This window comes from Ichthyophthirius multifiliis (genome assembly GCF_000220395.1).
Source record: "Ichthyophthirius multifiliis unplaced genomic scaffold scaff_1120509251364, whole genome shotgun sequence".
Lineage (NCBI taxonomy): Eukaryota > Ciliophora > Oligohymenophorea > Hymenostomatida > Ichthyophthirius > Ichthyophthirius multifiliis.
Genome location: NW_004085945.1, coordinates 39141 through 56933, shown reverse-complemented (window position 1 = coordinate 56933; position 17793 = coordinate 39141). Strand labels below are relative to the sequence as shown.

At 14.1% G+C, this 17793-nt stretch overlaps 2 protein-coding genes across 2 annotated transcripts, besides 52 other annotated features; both read left to right on the top strand. All coding sequences in view use genetic code 6, as the record gives it.

The window, feature by feature from the left end:
* Window positions 1-75: 75 nt before the first annotated feature.
* Window positions 76-120: a microsatellite.
* Window positions 121-212: 92 nt separating this feature from the next.
* Window positions 213-257: a microsatellite.
* A 19-nt stretch (window positions 258-276) lies between these two features.
* Window positions 277-336: a microsatellite.
* Window positions 278-373: a microsatellite.
* Window positions 292-338: a microsatellite.
* A 168-nt stretch (window positions 374-541) lies between the features above and the next one.
* Window positions 542-600: a microsatellite.
* Window positions 591-625: a microsatellite.
* Window positions 626-819: 194 nt separating this feature from the next.
* Window positions 820-873: a microsatellite.
* Window positions 874-1301: 428 nt separating this feature from the next.
* Window positions 1302-1372: a microsatellite.
* A 294-nt stretch (window positions 1373-1666) lies between these two features.
* IMG5_189660 (hypothetical protein) lies at window positions 1667-3842 on the top strand (the record flags this gene model as incomplete). The annotated part of the gene is made up of 6 exons (XM_004025168.1): window positions 1667-1762; window positions 1815-1997; window positions 2113-2829; window positions 2964-3139; window positions 3257-3336; window positions 3667-3842. 6 exons carry the CDS (start codon window positions 1667-1669, stop codon window positions 3840-3842), a joined length of 1428 nt encoding a protein of 475 aa, XP_004025217.1.
* Window positions 2005-2093: a microsatellite.
* Window positions 2015-2093: a microsatellite.
* Window positions 2880-2962: a microsatellite.
* Window positions 3163-3250: a microsatellite.
* Window positions 3166-3250: a microsatellite.
* Window positions 3178-3250: a microsatellite.
* Window positions 3192-3252: a microsatellite.
* Window positions 3843-3926: 84 nt separating the features above from the next.
* Window positions 3927-3969: a microsatellite.
* A 154-nt stretch (window positions 3970-4123) lies between these two features.
* Window positions 4124-4174: a microsatellite.
* Window positions 4124-4183: a microsatellite.
* Window positions 4184-5108: 925 nt separating this feature from the next.
* Window positions 5109-5287: a microsatellite.
* Window positions 5109-5360: a microsatellite.
* Window positions 5280-5361: a microsatellite.
* Window positions 5315-5360: a microsatellite.
* A 2029-nt stretch (window positions 5362-7390) lies between the features above and the next one.
* Window positions 7391-7441: a microsatellite.
* Window positions 7442-7774: 333 nt separating this feature from the next.
* On the top strand, window positions 7775-9406 carry IMG5_189650 (hypothetical protein; the record flags this gene model as incomplete). Its single annotated transcript, XM_004025167.1, has 2 exons — window positions 7775-9134; window positions 9245-9406. Exons 1-2 carry the CDS (start codon window positions 7779-7781, stop codon window positions 9404-9406), a joined length of 1518 nt encoding a protein of 505 aa, XP_004025216.1. The 5' UTR covers window positions 7775-7778.
* Window positions 9141-9237: a microsatellite.
* Window positions 9406-9471: a microsatellite.
* Window positions 9408-9454: a microsatellite.
* Window positions 9408-9471: a microsatellite.
* Window positions 9450-9608: a microsatellite.
* Window positions 9538-9618: a microsatellite.
* A 751-nt stretch (window positions 9619-10369) lies between these two features.
* Window positions 10370-10440: a microsatellite.
* A 76-nt stretch (window positions 10441-10516) lies between these two features.
* Window positions 10517-10553: a microsatellite.
* A 48-nt stretch (window positions 10554-10601) lies between these two features.
* Window positions 10602-10656: a microsatellite.
* Window positions 10657-10730: 74 nt separating this feature from the next.
* Window positions 10731-10768: a microsatellite.
* Window positions 10769-10814: 46 nt separating this feature from the next.
* Window positions 10815-10878: a microsatellite.
* A 249-nt stretch (window positions 10879-11127) lies between these two features.
* Window positions 11128-11169: a microsatellite.
* A 246-nt stretch (window positions 11170-11415) lies between these two features.
* Window positions 11416-11455: a microsatellite.
* Window positions 11456-11498: 43 nt separating this feature from the next.
* Window positions 11499-11548: a microsatellite.
* Window positions 11549-11719: 171 nt separating this feature from the next.
* Window positions 11720-11753: a microsatellite.
* A 232-nt stretch (window positions 11754-11985) lies between these two features.
* Window positions 11986-12021: a microsatellite.
* Window positions 12022-12462: 441 nt separating this feature from the next.
* Window positions 12463-12488: a microsatellite.
* A 79-nt stretch (window positions 12489-12567) lies between these two features.
* Window positions 12568-12617: a microsatellite.
* Window positions 12618-12672: 55 nt separating this feature from the next.
* Window positions 12673-12713: a microsatellite.
* Window positions 12714-12899: 186 nt separating this feature from the next.
* Window positions 12900-12930: a microsatellite.
* Window positions 12931-13038: 108 nt separating this feature from the next.
* Window positions 13039-13072: a microsatellite.
* A 1529-nt stretch (window positions 13073-14601) lies between these two features.
* Window positions 14602-14652: a microsatellite.
* A 1229-nt stretch (window positions 14653-15881) lies between these two features.
* Window positions 15882-15938: a microsatellite.
* A 947-nt stretch (window positions 15939-16885) lies between these two features.
* Window positions 16886-16948: a microsatellite.
* A 359-nt stretch (window positions 16949-17307) lies between these two features.
* Window positions 17308-17358: a microsatellite.
* Window positions 17359-17422: 64 nt separating this feature from the next.
* Window positions 17423-17470: a microsatellite.
* Window positions 17471-17498: 28 nt separating this feature from the next.
* Window positions 17499-17548: a microsatellite.
* Window positions 17500-17534: a microsatellite.
* Window positions 17549-17793: the final 245 nt, after the last annotated feature.

Below are 17793 nucleotides of genomic sequence, written 5' to 3'. Positions count from 1 at the left end.
TTTTAATCAAATTAATTATTTTTCGATATGTCTGATAAATAATGTTATTTTTTAAAACTCGGTCTTTTCATATATTTATAAATATATTTTTTTTATTATATATATAATTTCTTTCTTATTTTTTATTTAAATTATATAATTATTATTATTATTATTTTAATATAAAATTTATTCTGTTAATATAGATAATATCCATCGTAATCTATATCTACATATATATATATATTATAAATATAAATATATAATATATAATATATTAGTTTTTTTTTAAATATAAATTTAAATATATAATTTTTATTATAATTTAAATATTTTTTATTTAATAATATAAATATTTTGGAAATATATATATATTTTTTTTAATATATTTATAATATAGTTGATTACTTATTATTTCTTAAAAATTTTCTATTAATATTTTATACATATTTATTAAATTTAAAGTATATTATTTTATATAAATAAAATGGATATATATATTATTTTTTTTATAATTTTTTTAAATTTAAAAAACAAAAATTTTGTTTTTTAATTTAAAAAAAAATAAAAAATAAATTTTTATTTTTAAAAATAAAAAGATTTTTATATATTAAATAATAAGTATAAATAATATGTATAATTAATAAACAAAAACAATTTTTATATAAAAAATAAATATTTATTGCAAAAATATATTATTACTAATACAAACAATTTTTTTATAAATTAAACAATAATAATTTCAGGAAAATAAAAATATTTCTTTAAAATAAATATAAGTATAATTAATAAATAACTAAAATATAAAAATAAATATGTAAAAAAATTATAAAACATCAAATTTCATTATTGAATTTTAAAGATTTAATTATTATTTTAAATATATCATTTTATATTATAAATATTTAATAAAAAAATAAATAAAATATATTGAAAATAAAATAAAAATGGATTATAGAAATATTATACATAAAATAGATACAAAAATAGGAGTTATTTAATACGCAATACCTCCAATGACAGTTTAATTAAATTTAAAGCATAATAATGGTTAAATACCTACTTATTACATTATTCCTTAAAAATAATTAGATAAGAAAAGTGGAATATTAGTTAGTTTTTTTTAAAAAAAAATATATAAAATACTTAGAAAAAAAATATAAAATTATATAGCTAGTAGATATTGAATAACCAATAAGATATAATTATTTAAAATAATAAAAAATAACTACAATAATATGCGAATAAAGACAGATAGATGATATAAAATCATATTTATAAGAAAGTTTCTTCGGTCCAAATTAATTAAAAAAAGATGTAAAATATAAATATATATATAAATATATATATATATATATATATATATATATATATATATATATATATTTATATAATTATTTAGGAATTAAAATTAGAATTTCATTCATCTTTTAGTGAAGATAGTATTCCTGATTTTTCTAAGGAAAGCTAATTTATATATAAATCTATTTTAAATTCAAAAGAAAATTAAAATGTTGATCATTTAGTTAAGTTTATGGTTTATGATAATGAAGGGTATTTAAACCTTAATTAAGGACTTGAAATTGAAAATAATGGAAAAAGATTGATAATAAAAGATGAAGAAAGAATTTTATAAACAATTGAAATTGAATAAACTGAAAATTTGATTATACAAGATCTTTTAAAAATGGGTATTTTCGAAGAAATAAAACCAGCTTTCGGTTCTAAAATTCCTTATTTTAATTATACAGCATTATAATCTCCTTTTGAACCCAATAAATCAGTAAACTAATTTATTTATTATCATAAATAAATTAAATAATAAAAAATATAAGTAAGGATTTATTTTATGGATAAACGGAAGAGTTGGTTTAATAGATCCTCCTATATTTACAACAAATTATTTAGATAATGCCTAAATACCTTAAAATTTAATAGATTGGGTAATTCTTACTAACTGTCATTCTGAATGTGATATGGGAGTACTTTAAAGATTTGTAGAATCATCAAGAATGGAAGTAAATAATAATATAAAATATGATATAATATATAAATATATGTAAATATATAAATATATATATATATATATATATATATATATATATATATATATAGACAACTATTAATTCATAGATAATTACAACTTCGACAATTATTAATTCATTTATAAATAAATATTCTAAAATGGTATAAATTAATAGTTAATTATTAAGAAGATTATTTAAATTTAAACCAGTAGTAATAGGAGCTCCTATTAATTTAAATGGATGTATAATAAGATTTCATTATAACTTTCATGTTATTCCATGTATTGGTTTTGAAATAAATAATTAAAATAATTCTATTTATTTTTCAGGATATTGTTTTTATGATCCTAAAATATTATCTTAAATTAATTAAAAATAAATTATTACGTAAAAAAGATTAGAACTTCTTGCTAATACCAAATTTATACATAATATAATTCTTTTTGATGGCTGTAATCCTTTTTTAAGTACTCCTTTAAATATAATAGCAAGTTTACCGCCCTAAATAGTCTAAAATATTTACCTTATATATAATAATGATAATTAATAAAATAATTATTCTTAATAATTAAAAAAAGTTTAAGTAAATTTAAATAAATATTCTATTTTAATATTTTATATATTTAAATAAAAAAAAAAGATAGGAATCTAATATACGAATTATCAAGAAAATGATTTAATTGTAAAAAAAATAAAATCAGTCGATTATATGACAAAACTTGATATTCTTTCATAAGTAGATGTATTTGAAGGAATTTCGTTAAAAAATTTAAGAGATTTAATAGATATTTCTAATGAAGAATTTTTTATTAAAGATTAATATGTAATATACAAATAAAAAAATAATAAAAAATAATATATAGATATTTAAAGATATATATATATATATATATATATATATATATATATACATATATATATATATATATATTTATATATATATATGTAAATATATAGGTTATAAAATAAGCTACATAAGGGATTAAATGGTATATAATTTTGAAAGGATCTGTAAAAGTTTTCAGTGAAAAAAAGATGTTTGAAGATCGTATTTTTTCTGTTGGTGAATATTTTGGAGAATCAGCACTTTCTTTAGAAAATAAATCTGGTTTTTCATAAAGAAGAATGGCTAGGTTAAATATATATGAAATTAAAAATTTATATATAAATAATATAATATATAAATATATTTATTTAAACATATATATATATATTTATATATATTTATATATATTTATTTATATTTTTAGTGTATAAGCACTTACTGATTTACATTTACTTACTCTTGAAAAATAGGACTTTTGGTTCGCTTTTGGAGAAGGAAAAGAAAGTAATGGATTAAAAATATTATAAAAATAATAAAGACTTTTATATTCAAGAATAAATAAATCAATATAAATAATTGAACAGTAAAAAATAAAATAATATATATTTTTTGTTTAATTATTATATTTTTTTTTTATTAGTAATTCGTATTTAAAAGATTTAAATGAAAATTAAAAAACTTAATTGGAAATGATTCTTATATAATAAGAGGCAAAAGAAGGATCATTTATATGGAGAGAAGGAGAAATTTCTAAATTTGGTATAATTGTTAAATATGGAGAATTTAAATTTATAGACTGTATAGAAGCAGATTAAAATATATAAATTAAAAAAGGATGGTTTATAGGAGAAATTTAGGCTATGGTTAATGAAACTGAACATACTACATCTTTATAGGCTACAGGATATGAATGTGAATATTTTAGAATTGATAGAAATGATTTAATTGGATTTTTAAGAAGAAATCCGGGATTATTTTTAACTTTTGGTGATTAAAAATATTTTAATTGAAAAAATAAAATTTATGTTTATTATTTTATATATATTATTTTAATAATATTTATTAATAAAAAAAAAAATGGTAACAAATTTAAATATTAAATTTAAAAATAAAAGTTATTAATTTTATAAAAAAAAAATATAGTCGAGAAAAAATAATAAACAAAATAAACTAAAAAGAATAAAAATATTAAAGGATAAAGAATAAGAAGAAGAAAGAAAAAAAATACAAAAATAAAAAAATAGATAACAATAATAAAATTAATTATAAGCAGAATAACTTGTAGAATAAAATATATATATATATATATATATATATATATATATATATATATATATTTATAAATTTATATTCTTATAGTTTGAATAATTTGGTATATAAGAAAAAGATTAAGAAATGAATGATAATGATTGGTAAGATGAAAATTCAGATGATAATCATATGATAGATGAAAATACATATAAAAAATCAAAGAAAATTAAAAAAACAAAATAAGATTATAAACGAGAAAAAAAATAAGCAAGAAAAAATAAAAAAAAGCCTATAATTGTAAGAAAAAATCATATCTGAAAAATAAAATAAAAATATAATAAATATATATATATATTAAATAATTTCATCTTTTTTTTTTTTTTTTTAATTAATTGAATAAAATTATATAAAAATAATTAATATCAAAAATTATAAAATTTCTTTTTTTTTTATTTCTCTTCATCAAATGGTAAGCCTTTTAGTTATTTTTTAAAATAATCAATTTTCTCATGTCTTTTTGCTTTCCCGGCCCATTCGAAAATATCCAATATTCTATATTTAATATTCTCCTTTTATAAAATTCTTATCATAATTTAAATAAAACCTCTTTATTTTTTAGTATCTGATACAAAATTCCATTTTTCCAATACAATAAATACTGTATTGGTTTATTTATTTGAAAAATTAAATCGAAAAATTGAATATTTAACATTTCTTTCATGGAAATAACCCATTCTATTTAAAAAATAATCAAAAGCTTAATTTAATTTTGTATCTTTAAATAATAATTTTTCTTCTTCTTTATTGAATGTTTCCTATATATTTTATTATATTTAAATATTCAAAGGAAAACTAATATGTCCTTATTCTATTTATAAACAATATTTACAAATATATAATAATTATTTCATATCATTATTTAAATTCATGATTTCCTATTCATTTTCAATTATTACTTTTATAATTTTCTCGAAATAACTTTCATGAATAAATAATCTATAGACTCCATAAAAAAGAAATCTTATTAAATATATAAAAAGACATATAAAGATATATAAATATATATAAAGATAAAAAAAAAATATATAATGATATTTAAAAATATATAAAGATATAAAAAGATATAAAAATATATATAAAGATATATAAAGATATATAAAGATATATAAATATATATAAAGATATGTAAAGATATGTAAAGATAAATTAATATAGAAATAAATAAAAATAAATATATATATATATATAATATATATATATATATATATATAAATATAATTTACCTTATACTTTCTTCTAAACTAATATTTTATTTATAATCTAAAATAAAATTTAGTATTTAGTCATCTACTTTTTATTCTACCTATGATCCTATAGAACTTAAGAAATAAACGCTTAAGCTTTTTTAATTAAATGACATTTTATTGAAATTCTATAAAGTTAATTATTCTATCGAATCATATAGTTCTTTACTTCCAATGTTTAATTAGTTAATTTTATAAAATATATTATAAATTATTTTCAAATCATCCTCATTTAAATTTTTTTTTATTATAATTTCCTTTTTTTAACTTTACCATTTCTTGTCTTTTTTTCCATAAAAAATTTTAAAAATCTTATTTATTTTCCTTTATTTCTCCATAGTTTTACCATATTTATTTCTCCAAACAATCTTATATAATCCTAAATACATTTTTAGTACCAAAAACTAACTCTTTAAATATAAATTTTACATTACAATCTAAATAAATCTCCTTTATTTCCTCTAAAGTATTCATAAACTTCTAACATTCATTTAAACTCATTTAATTTCTTTAAATATATTAGTTTTTTATGAATTCACCATATTCTTTTAGTATTTCATTTAATAAAAAACTGCATTTTTTCCCATAAAAAATAATCATTGGTAAATAGTAAACATTATTAAATTTCATAAAAAGAGTTTTTTTATAAAAATCTATATATTGATTTTAAAGACTTTCGTTTTCAGTCCAAAAATGAACTGATAAAGCTTATAAAAACTACTCTTTTGTATAAAGTAAATATTATTTTGTATTATTATTAAAGAATTATTAATATTAGGTAATAAATTCTTTAAGAATATAAATTTAATCAATAGATAGTTCAGATTCATCTTTTAAATGTAATTACTACTAAAAATAGATAAACTGAGCCAAATAATAAAACTCAAATATTTAATTTAACTGATTTTTTTCTAAATATTATCTAATTTATTTTTCATTGTTATTATTTCTAATTATTTCTTCTATTAAATTTTATTTTTTACATAGTTTCAAATTTCTTAAAAATTCTTATTCTTCGTCTTCATTTTATTCTTCTTCTTTTTTGAAATAAAAATCAATTTTATTGTTCTCTTATAAACCTAAAATTTACCTTACTTTGTTCTATTCTAAATAGAATAAATTAAATAAGTAAAAAAAACCTTCCTTTTATTAATTATTTTTATTCATTTATTCCAATATATTTTCTAATTCATCGATATTTTTAGGAATAAAACTTACTTGAGAACATAAATTCAAATATTTTCCTAAAAAGTAATTATTATTTTCAAATAATAACTCTTTTTTTTTAAATAAAAAATTATCTAATTATTATATTAATTCGAATTTCACTTTTCCTCTAACACAATACATTTATAGTATTTTCTTAACATCTTAATATGAAAAGTCATATAGATCTTAATGTGTTTTTATGTTTATTATAGAATTAACGTCCTATTTAGAATTAATTATTTTTATTTTTTCCAATATTTCGAGTATATCTTATAGAGAAAATACTTTTTCATTTTTCGGTTCTTACAAACAATAATAAATTTAAATAACAATATCTTCTATTTAGATTTTTAAATTATTTTCATAAATAAAATCTATCATTTATTTTAACTAGGGAAGATTTTTGGGCATTTTCATTTATCTAAATATTTCATTTTATTATATTATTTATTCTGTTGTTAAATCTTGTTATTTAGTATATACTTTTAGTATTTCTAGTAAATTTTACTTTGATAATAAAGTTGGATAATTCAATAAATAAGAGTATAATTGAGATGTTTAAAGTGTATTTAATTATTAGATTTCCTTCATTATTGATTATTTAAAATATTTGTAAGCATTTTATTTTTTTGACTATAAAAATAATAGATCTTATTCAAAATTATTTTGTGAAAATTGAAAAAAAAAAAAATTTTTTTTAACAGGTAATTTTTAAAATAATTTAGAAAACATTTTTTTATTTTTTTGATTTATTATAATTTTATACACAATATTTTTTTCTAAGTTTAATTATGTATATATATATATATATAAATATATATATATATATATATATATATATATATTTATTCTATAATAATAAAATAAGTTTATATTATTATGATTTATGAATATAAATAAATTAAAAATAATTTTAATATATATTATATTTAATTCATTAAAAAAAAAATTAAAAAACAAATAATAATCATATAATTATAAATATTATAAAAAACAAATAATAATCAGAAAATATTACAAATTTAAAATAAAAATATTTTTATAATTATAAAATGCATATATATTATATATAATATATATATAAAAAAAGGAAACTTAAATACATTTAAAAAAAGAATAAACAAAAAATTATAATTAATACAAAAAAGAAATAAAAACCAAAAAAAATATATATATATACAAATGGCTCTATTAGGTAAAACATTAAAAGGTCGAAGTACCCGTCCAGGTGGTCTTCCTTAAAAGCGAAATATAAAATATCGTCAATTAGCAAAAAACCAGGAAGAATTCGACTAACTAAAACAACTAGCCAAACTAAAACGCGAAGGTTTAAAAAACCGTATAAAAGATGAATAAAAGATAGTTTTATTTAACAAAAAGAAGCTTTTGACCTATTGGCGTAAAATAATGAGAATAGCAAAAACTGAACAAATAAAAAATGAAATCGACATATACTCTTAAAACAACTAACGAGAATTAGATTCTAAAGAAGCTTTCATATAAATGCTTGACAAAAACCTAGATGAAGCCGAGGATTAATTCCAAATTGCCCTAAGGAACCATCTAATGCATACTGATAACTTGAATTAACTCTAAGAAGCACGAATGAGGGGTCTATAGGAAGAATTTAACCGCGATATTTAGATTTTAGAGAATGAATTTGACTTAGAAAGAGAAGATATGGTAAAAACACACAAAACACACTTAAAAGAACTTGAGGATATGATAGAGACGGTAAAAGAAGAGGATAAAAAGAAAATGGAAGAAGCCTAGAATGAGTTTTCATAGTTCAAAGAGGAGACTAAGAACAAAAATTTAGAAGAAACTAATGTAATGAAGATTATTTTGGAGACTAAATAGACAAAATATTACACTGAATTGGAATAGATGAATTCGAAATTTCAAAGTGATACTTCAAATAAAGTTAAAGATCATTAATTTCTGCATTAGCATAATAAAAATAGGAAAAAAGAAATAGATAGGTACTTAAGAATGATTGCGTCTAAAAAAGCTAATATAGAACTCGAAAAAGTCAAAATCAATTAACATTGTAAAGAATTTAATGCCAGGAATTAGGCTCTTAAAAAAGAAAAGGAAAACATATCTAATAGTTATCATGATTTAAAGCATAAAATGTAGAAATTCAGAGAAGAAGAGTCTAATAGACTTAAAGAATTGACTAATAATTCCAGAAATACAGTACTTAAGTTAAAAGAATATGCATTATTAGGCGAAAAAATACTTAAAACAGCAGAATTATGTAGAAGATTAGAAACTGAAAAGGAAAAAGTAATACCTTTTTATGAAGAGACAGTAGATGACGATGAAATACCTTAATAATTGAAGGATGAATTAGAATATTTGAAACCTGAAGAAAAAGATGAGTATTCTTATTTAAATAATTTCTATAAAAGATATAATAAAGTCTTATTGGATAAATTAGCTATAGATAAATAAAAAGAAAATCTATAAAAAGATAATAAATTACTCAAATCTTTACTTAAATAATATTTAGATGGAATTTCGCTAAATGATGATGTATTTTATATATAAAATATTATATATAAAAATATATATATATATATATATATATATATATATATATATTATATATATATATATATATATATATATATAATATTTTCTAGGTACTTAAAAATGAAAATAATCCACTTCTAGTTGTAAATCACAAATTTAATTTAGGAAAAATTTAAGCAGAGAGATATGAAAACAAAACAATTATAGAAGGTCCTTTTTAAGTTAGAAGTACTTAAATGTAATTATAAGGATAAAAACCAGGATATTTTTGAAATATATATAAATAAATATTTATATATACATATATATTATATTATATATATCAAAATATATATATGTATTTTTTCTTATAATTAAAAAAATATATGAAATTATATATATATTTATTTTTTAAATATTAACAATATATATGAATATATAAATATATATATATTTTATAGATATATATATATATATATATATATATATATATATATATATATATTTTCTCTTAATTTTTTTTAACAATTATAAAATATTTAAATTGATTTTTCGTTTATCATTATAATATTTTAATTCTTAAAACAAAACAAAATAGCAATTATATTTTATTTAGTTAATATATATAAATTTAATATTTTTTTCAAATTTTTAATTATTATTATTTTATTTTATAACTTTTTATTTATCGATTATCTTCTTTTTAATGTATATTTTCATTTTATTAAAAACTATCTATTTTCTCGTTTATGTTCTTTAATTTAGAAAGTTTAATATTTTATGAATTTTAATTAATTTAACGTTATAAAAGATTATTGTTTATACTACTTAATTAAAAACAAACTTTTTATATATATTTATTTGAATGAAAGCTATTATTATTTAAAATTTTTTATCTATTTAATAATAAAAATATTAATATAAAATTTAACTTATATATTAATTTTTTTAAATACAATTATTAGTTATTTTATTCTTCATTCATTTATTTATATATTTATTTGTTAATTATTTATTCTTCAATTAATTTTTGAAAATTAAAATGTTAATTTTCAAAATTATTTTAATCAGAACTTTAAAAAGTGAACTTTTTTTCATTTTATTTTTATAAAAACTCTTTTTCTTAAAATTAAGTATTATACCTCTTATTTTCATTTTTAATAATATTTTTTAAATCTTTAAAATATTACTTTTTAATATAAATATTATCATTTTGGATAATTCTTTAATAAATTCTAATTTATTATAAATATATATATAATTATATAAATATTATTTTTATTATATTTATTAAAAAATATTTACTATTTATATATATAATTATTATCTTCATTTTAATTTTTCTATAAATTATAAATATTTCCTTTATTTTATATTGGTGGTAAATAAATATTATTACTATATTATTTTTTATTAGAATTTTTATTTTTTCTTATAATTAATATTATGTATCATTATTTATAGTTTTAGCCTCGTAATTATTATTTATATTAATATTTTAAATCAATTTATTAATATTATATAATTAATTTTCTAATATTTTCTTCTTTTTATTTATTTCTTAAATTTTTATAGCTTTATTTAGTTAATATACTATTTATTTATTATGACAAATATTTTAAGTTATTTCATTTTATTTAATTATTTTATTTTATAGTAAGCTTTCTAATTTTCTTAAACATGGTAATTCCTTTTGTTTTGATATATATATATATATATATATATATATATATATATATATATAAATATATATATATATATATATTTTTTTTTTTCATATATTTTTATATTATTTACTTTTTTATTTTAAATATTTATTTCTTAAATTTTATTATTAATTTCTTCGTCTTTTTTATTTTTTTCATTTACAGGTTTTTCTTTTATTATTTAATGGAAATATATTTTATTTTTATCTTTAAATATATTCTTATTTTTATTGATTTATATTTTTTCTTTTTTTTCATCTTGTTTTTCCATTATATTTTTTTTCTTCTTTTATCTTAATAAACTATGGTTTTGTTCTTCGTTTTTTTAATTTTATTCTTCTTATTTTTTATGAATAACTTTTCTGTATTTTTAATTTGGTTCTTTAATAAAAATCATACAGGGTCCTTCAATTTTTTCATCTTTATTTTTTTCTATTCTTCTTCTTTATAATCCATTATATTTTTCTTCTTTTTTACCTTTGTAATTATAATTAATATTCTTCTTTGTTTATTTCTTCATATTAATATTTTTCTTTATATTCAGATACTTCATTATATTAATCTTCTTCGTTATTCTTTTATATATTATCTTCTTCATTTTTATTATTAAATTTAGATTTTATATTATTTAAATTTTATTTACTTATATCTTCTGTTGTATTTTAGAGATATAAAATAATATTATTATTATTATTATTATTATTATTATTATTATTAATATTAATATTAACATTTTATTTATAATTTTCTTCATTGTTTTCTTTACTTTCTTAGTTTTAAATATTTTTTTCCTTACATATTATATTTTATTTTTCTTCCTAATTATTATTATTAACTTTTTTTTATAAATTTTTTTCATTATCGTCACTATTATTTGCAAACGTAGATTTTTTTAAGAAGTTTTTTTTAAATAAATTTTTTATTTAATTAAATTATTTCAGTTTAAACATTATTATTAATATTTTTCTTTTCTTAATTTTTATTATTTTATTCTTAAAAACTAACTATATTATTATTTTAATTAGAATTCTCATAATTACCTTAAATATCTTTTTTTATTAAATTTCTTCATTTAAAATCAATTTATCACATTTAGTTATATTTTCTTAAAATTAATCATCATTATAGTCTTCTTTTTTAATATTTATTAATTCCGCAAACAATGATTTTCTTTAATTTTCTTTTTTCTTTTATATTTCTTTATTTAGCTCTTCTATATTTTATTAAATTTTTTTATAATTTTAGTCATCATTACTTTCTTATTCTTTTTATAAAAATTATATATTAATTTAATTTAAAAATGTGATTTTATTTAACTTTTAATTGAATTCTATATATCTTCATTTAATTAATCAATTTATATTAAATCATTTTTTATTTGTATTTCTTATTATTCTATTTATTATAATATTTAAATTTAATTGAATTCTTTAACTTCTTCTCTATTTATTCCAAAAGTAATGGCTTTATTTGTAAATATATTTTCTTTTTATATTTAATTATACATTTCATCATTTATAATTTATTATTAAAAATTATTAAATGTATTAGTTAAATTTTAAAGCGTATTTGTCGTTTGATCTGGTTACTAAATAACTATTGTTTCATGAAAAAAATCTTGTTTTTATTCATACTTTTATTAATATTTTTTTATTTTTTTATTTTTTTACAATATTGCTTATTTGAGGATTATCCATATTTAAATATTTATATTTTATTTTTATAAATTTTAATGTATTTTGTTTTTTTAATATTATTATAAAAAAAAAATAATAATATTAAAAATATAAAATAATAAAATAAAATAATTTATATATTTAGATAACTAAAAAAATAATAAAATTTAATATATATATATAATATAAAAATTATATAATAAAATAAACTTATATAAATGTTTTTATTAAATAATTTAAATAATGAAAATATAATGTATTATTTTAAAATAAAATAAAAATAATAACTAATATTAAAATTAGTTTATTTTAAAAAAAATATATATTAAGAAATATATTATAATATATATATATATCTATATAAAGAATTAATAAATATAATAAAAATATATATTTTATAATTTATTATGAATATTTAAAATTATAAATATTTAATAAATAATTTTTTATAGAAATAGATATTTATATATAATATATTTATATAAAATTCATTTTAATAATTCACTAATATTATCAAAATGGAATTTCATTTAATCAAATGAATTTTCTTATTTTTATTTTTCCTTATTTTTTTTTTATTTTTTTTTATAATATATTTTTCTTTATTTATTTATTTACTTAATTTTATTTTTAAGATTATTCTTAGTCATTTTCTTTTTAAAATTTACTATAAAAAAGATTAATTTATTTTCTCAAGAATTCTTTTATTTTTTTAACATTTTCTTCATTCAAAATATGATTTTCTTTAAAAACGCCTTTATTCTTATCCATTTTCATTAATATAAATTCCAAAAAATTTAAAAAACTGATAATAAAATGACATTTTTCTCCCAAATCAAACTATTCTTATAGAATTTCTTCAAAAATATTTTCCAAAAACACTCTCAAGCTCTAATATTAAGTAAATAAATTCTATAAATTATTCTAAAGATTCTCATTTATTTATTTCCTGAAAATATTTAATAATAACCCTGCCATTTTATTATTATTATTTTTCAAAATAGATTTTTAAAGAATTTCAAAAGCACAATTTTTCTCAAAAAATTCTAAAAAGCACCCAAGTCCATCCAAAAACTAAACCTATAGTTCTTTTTCATAATTTTATCCAATAATTTCCATTATATTAACAATAAACAAATTAGCCTAAACATTAAAATAATTAATATTATTTATTCTATTTTCATAAAAATAACTATTTTTTTCATTATTTTTTTGAAAAATATATATACATTCTTTAATTAAATCTTTTATAAAATCAGCTTTTTATTGTTCTTTTTATAAAAAAATACTAATAAAAGGCAAAAGTATTCTTAATTAATAAACATCTTAATAAAATACTTTAAATTCTTTTTTTTAAAACATTTTTTTCAAAAAATAGGCGACTCCAAATAAATTATAAACTGAATCTGCCTTATATTCTTCTTCTTATTCTTATTTAAAAGAATCTTTTCCTATAAATTAATTAAATCTCATTTAATAGATTAAATTATCAATTAAATCTTGATAATTAGATACTAATTTTTCAATAATTTATGTAATACTTCCCAAAAAAGATTCGACTTTTTTCTCTTCGAATACTCCAGGTTCATGAAGAACCTCAAAAATACCTTAAATTATATCTAAACAGAAAAATATAACATATTGTAAAGATATTTTGTCACAATTCTATTCTTTTTTTAAATATTGACAACTTTTTTCATCCAAAAAATAAATATCTTAAGGCTTTAGAAGGTCTTTAAATTAAATCTCAGGAATTAAGGAAAGATTAGTCAAGAATCTTTATAAAAAATCAATTAAATATGATTGAAAATGCATTGTAAATTAAGTTTTTGACTCTTTTTAAAACCTATTTTAGACTTTTTTAATACATAAAAGAATTGTCCTTAAAACAATAGGAAAATAAGTGCCGAAAAAATTATGTTTAGGTTAAATATTTAATAATAATTCCTATATTAATTCTAATAAAACGAATTTCTTCTCAATTTATTTGGTAGATTCAATTATATTTTTTAAAAAAAATAGAATGTATTTCTATATTATTAGAAAAAAAAATTATAAATTAATAAATATAAGTAAATAAATATATAAATATATTAATTAAAAAATTATATATATATATATATATATATATATATATTTATATATATATATATATATCTTATTTTTATATATTTTTTAATTATACTTTGTCTTATATTTAGATTAGATTTTTCATTATATATAATGATAATTCATTTTTTGTTTAAGGATTTTCTATTTTAGAAAAATTATTTAAAATTTTAAAATCTTAATATATGTTTTAATCAGATAATATTTTCAATGTAAATTCTAAAAAATGATCAGGGTTTTATTCCAAGTATTTTAAGGGAAGCTAAGGTATATATTTTATATAATTTGTGAATTTTTCTTACTCTATTTATGCTTTTATTTCATTTTATAAATAGTTTGTGAACTCTTATTCTGTTGGATTTTCATTATTTTCAACTATTTTTTATAATAAAGATGAAAAGTCCATTTTTTCAAAAAAATATTATTTTTTTATTATAAATTTATTTTGATTAATTTTCTATTTTTCTATAAGATTAATTTTTATAATATATCATATTTATATTTTTATAATAATAAAGATATATGAATATTTTATAATTATTTAAAATATTAAATATTATAAATAAAAGTTTTTAATTATTTTATAATTATTACATTTTTAAAATTTAAATAAAATATATTTTATTTTAGTATTTGTCAATAATAATTTAATATATAATTTAGTTATAAAAAAGCATTGTAATTATAATCATTTAATATAAACATTAATAAAACAATACAAAATATAAGTGATTTTTATTTTAATATAACAATATGAACAATAAAAATAAATATATTTAATTTTAATTTATAAATAAAGTCTAAAATAAAATATTTATATATTAATATATATCTAAATATATTTATTATTAAAATTTTGTAAAAAAATTAAAAAAATAAAAAATGATATATTCAATAAAATACTATAAGCATTTTATATAATTAGCCATATTATTATATAAATTTAGTTAAGCATATTATTTTATTTGTAAAATAAATTAATAAAATACAATAAACATTTATTTATATATATTTATATAAATATATTAAAATATAAATACTTTATTAATTTTTATTAAATAAACATCCTTTATAAGGAAAAATACTTTATATAACTGAATAATTTTTTATTTTTTAATAATTTAATTTTTTTAAAAAAACTAATATAAATATAAAAATTATTTTTTTATTTAACTATTTGATAAAATAATAATAAAATATGATATGTAGATACACTTATAATTAATAATGTTTCAATAAAAATAACATTTTTTACCTGTCTATTATTCTCTTGTTTTTTTAATAAAATAATTTAATAATATAATTTAAATTATAAATATTAATATATACATTTATATATTTTTCAAGGAATACAATCATGAATTTATATTAAAATAAATCTTTTTTGTTATTAAAATGATTAAATAAACATATACAATGTAGATTTTTAAATAAAGAATTAGTCTAAAAAGTTACTAAACATAAACAGTATTTATACCACTTTGACAATTAGAAAAAAACTAATCTTCTGTAAAAATCATTTTTATATTTAAAATTTATAACGAAGATGAATTTTTAATTGATATTTATTGAAAAATATATATATAAAATATATTTTTATATCTAAATTTTAATGATTGATTGGCTATTAAATTAAAAATAAAATGAATCGGATAAGATGATATATATAAAAAGGGTGAAGTCTGTTTATTTTATTTTTATAATTAAAGGAAAATTAAAATGACTTTTTTAAAATAAAAATAATAAATATAGTTTCAATATAATAAAAAAAATGGATAAAACCTTGGATTTTATATCTTTTTTAGTAAAAAATATTAGAAAAGCTTATATAAAAAGTGTTTATATAATTAATTTAGTATTAAGAAACATTTTAAAAAACTATGTTCATTTATAATATGATTTTAATATGTTTAATGATTAACTTTTTATATTTATTAATTAATAAAAATTTGAAAGTTAATTTATTTTTATTTATTTCTTGTAAATATATTAAAATTATATAATAATTAATCTTAATATAATAATTATATTGAATTTATGATTTATGTATTTTAATATATTATATTATTATATTTATATTTTTTTTATTCTATTTTAAGAATTAATAAATAAATAAATTTTCTCATAAAATAATAGTAAAAAAAAATAAAAAAATCTAAAATTCTTTGAAATTATTATAATCAAATATGAGTAAAAAAACATATAAAAATTATATTAGGTATTTCTAATTAATATATATTTTAAAGATTTAAATAGAAATTTTCTTAATTAGAAAAAAAAAATATACATAAATATAAATATATATATATTTATATATATAATATATATATATATATATATTATAATTGTCATAAAAAGATGACAAAGAAAATTCAATATAGAAAAAAAATTAAATATTATAATACTTTAATATTTATTAATAACGATATAAGTTTATGAATTTATATAACATAAAAAAGATGATTAAATTTGATAAATAAATTTATTTAATTATAAAAAAATTAAAAATATTATACAAAAAGCTTAAAATAAAATTAAATATAAATAGATATTTAAAGTGATTAACATAAACAAAGAAATTTAACCAAAATAATGTTAAGAAATTAAATAAAAAATTAAAATAAATACATTTCATATTTTATATTTTAAAATAAAATTAAAATATAAAAGAAAAAAAAATATCTTAAATATATTACTTGAATTACTAATAAGAAATAAAATAAAGAAAACTATATAAAAATAAATTAACAAAAAAATATTTATATTTTTTTTTAGATAAATAAAAGAAATTTAAATATGTATTTTAAGGTATCAAAGTAATTTTTAATTATATATTATAAATTATTATATTATATTATATAAATTAAATAAAAATATTAAAATAAAAAAATAAGATATATATTATATTTATATATATATTTTTATATATTTTATATTTAAATATGCACATTACTATTTTTTTTCATCTATATAAATATAAATATAAATAAAATTTTTTGCATTTTTTTTGTTTTTATTTATTTCTTTTATATATATATTTGTAAATATAATATTTATTAATTTTAAAATATATAATATAAAATTAAGTTTTTTTTTAAATTCATTTTTTTTTTTATATATTATAGATATTTTTAAAATAAGTAATATATTAAAGAAACTTTATAAAAGAATTTTTTTTATAATAATATA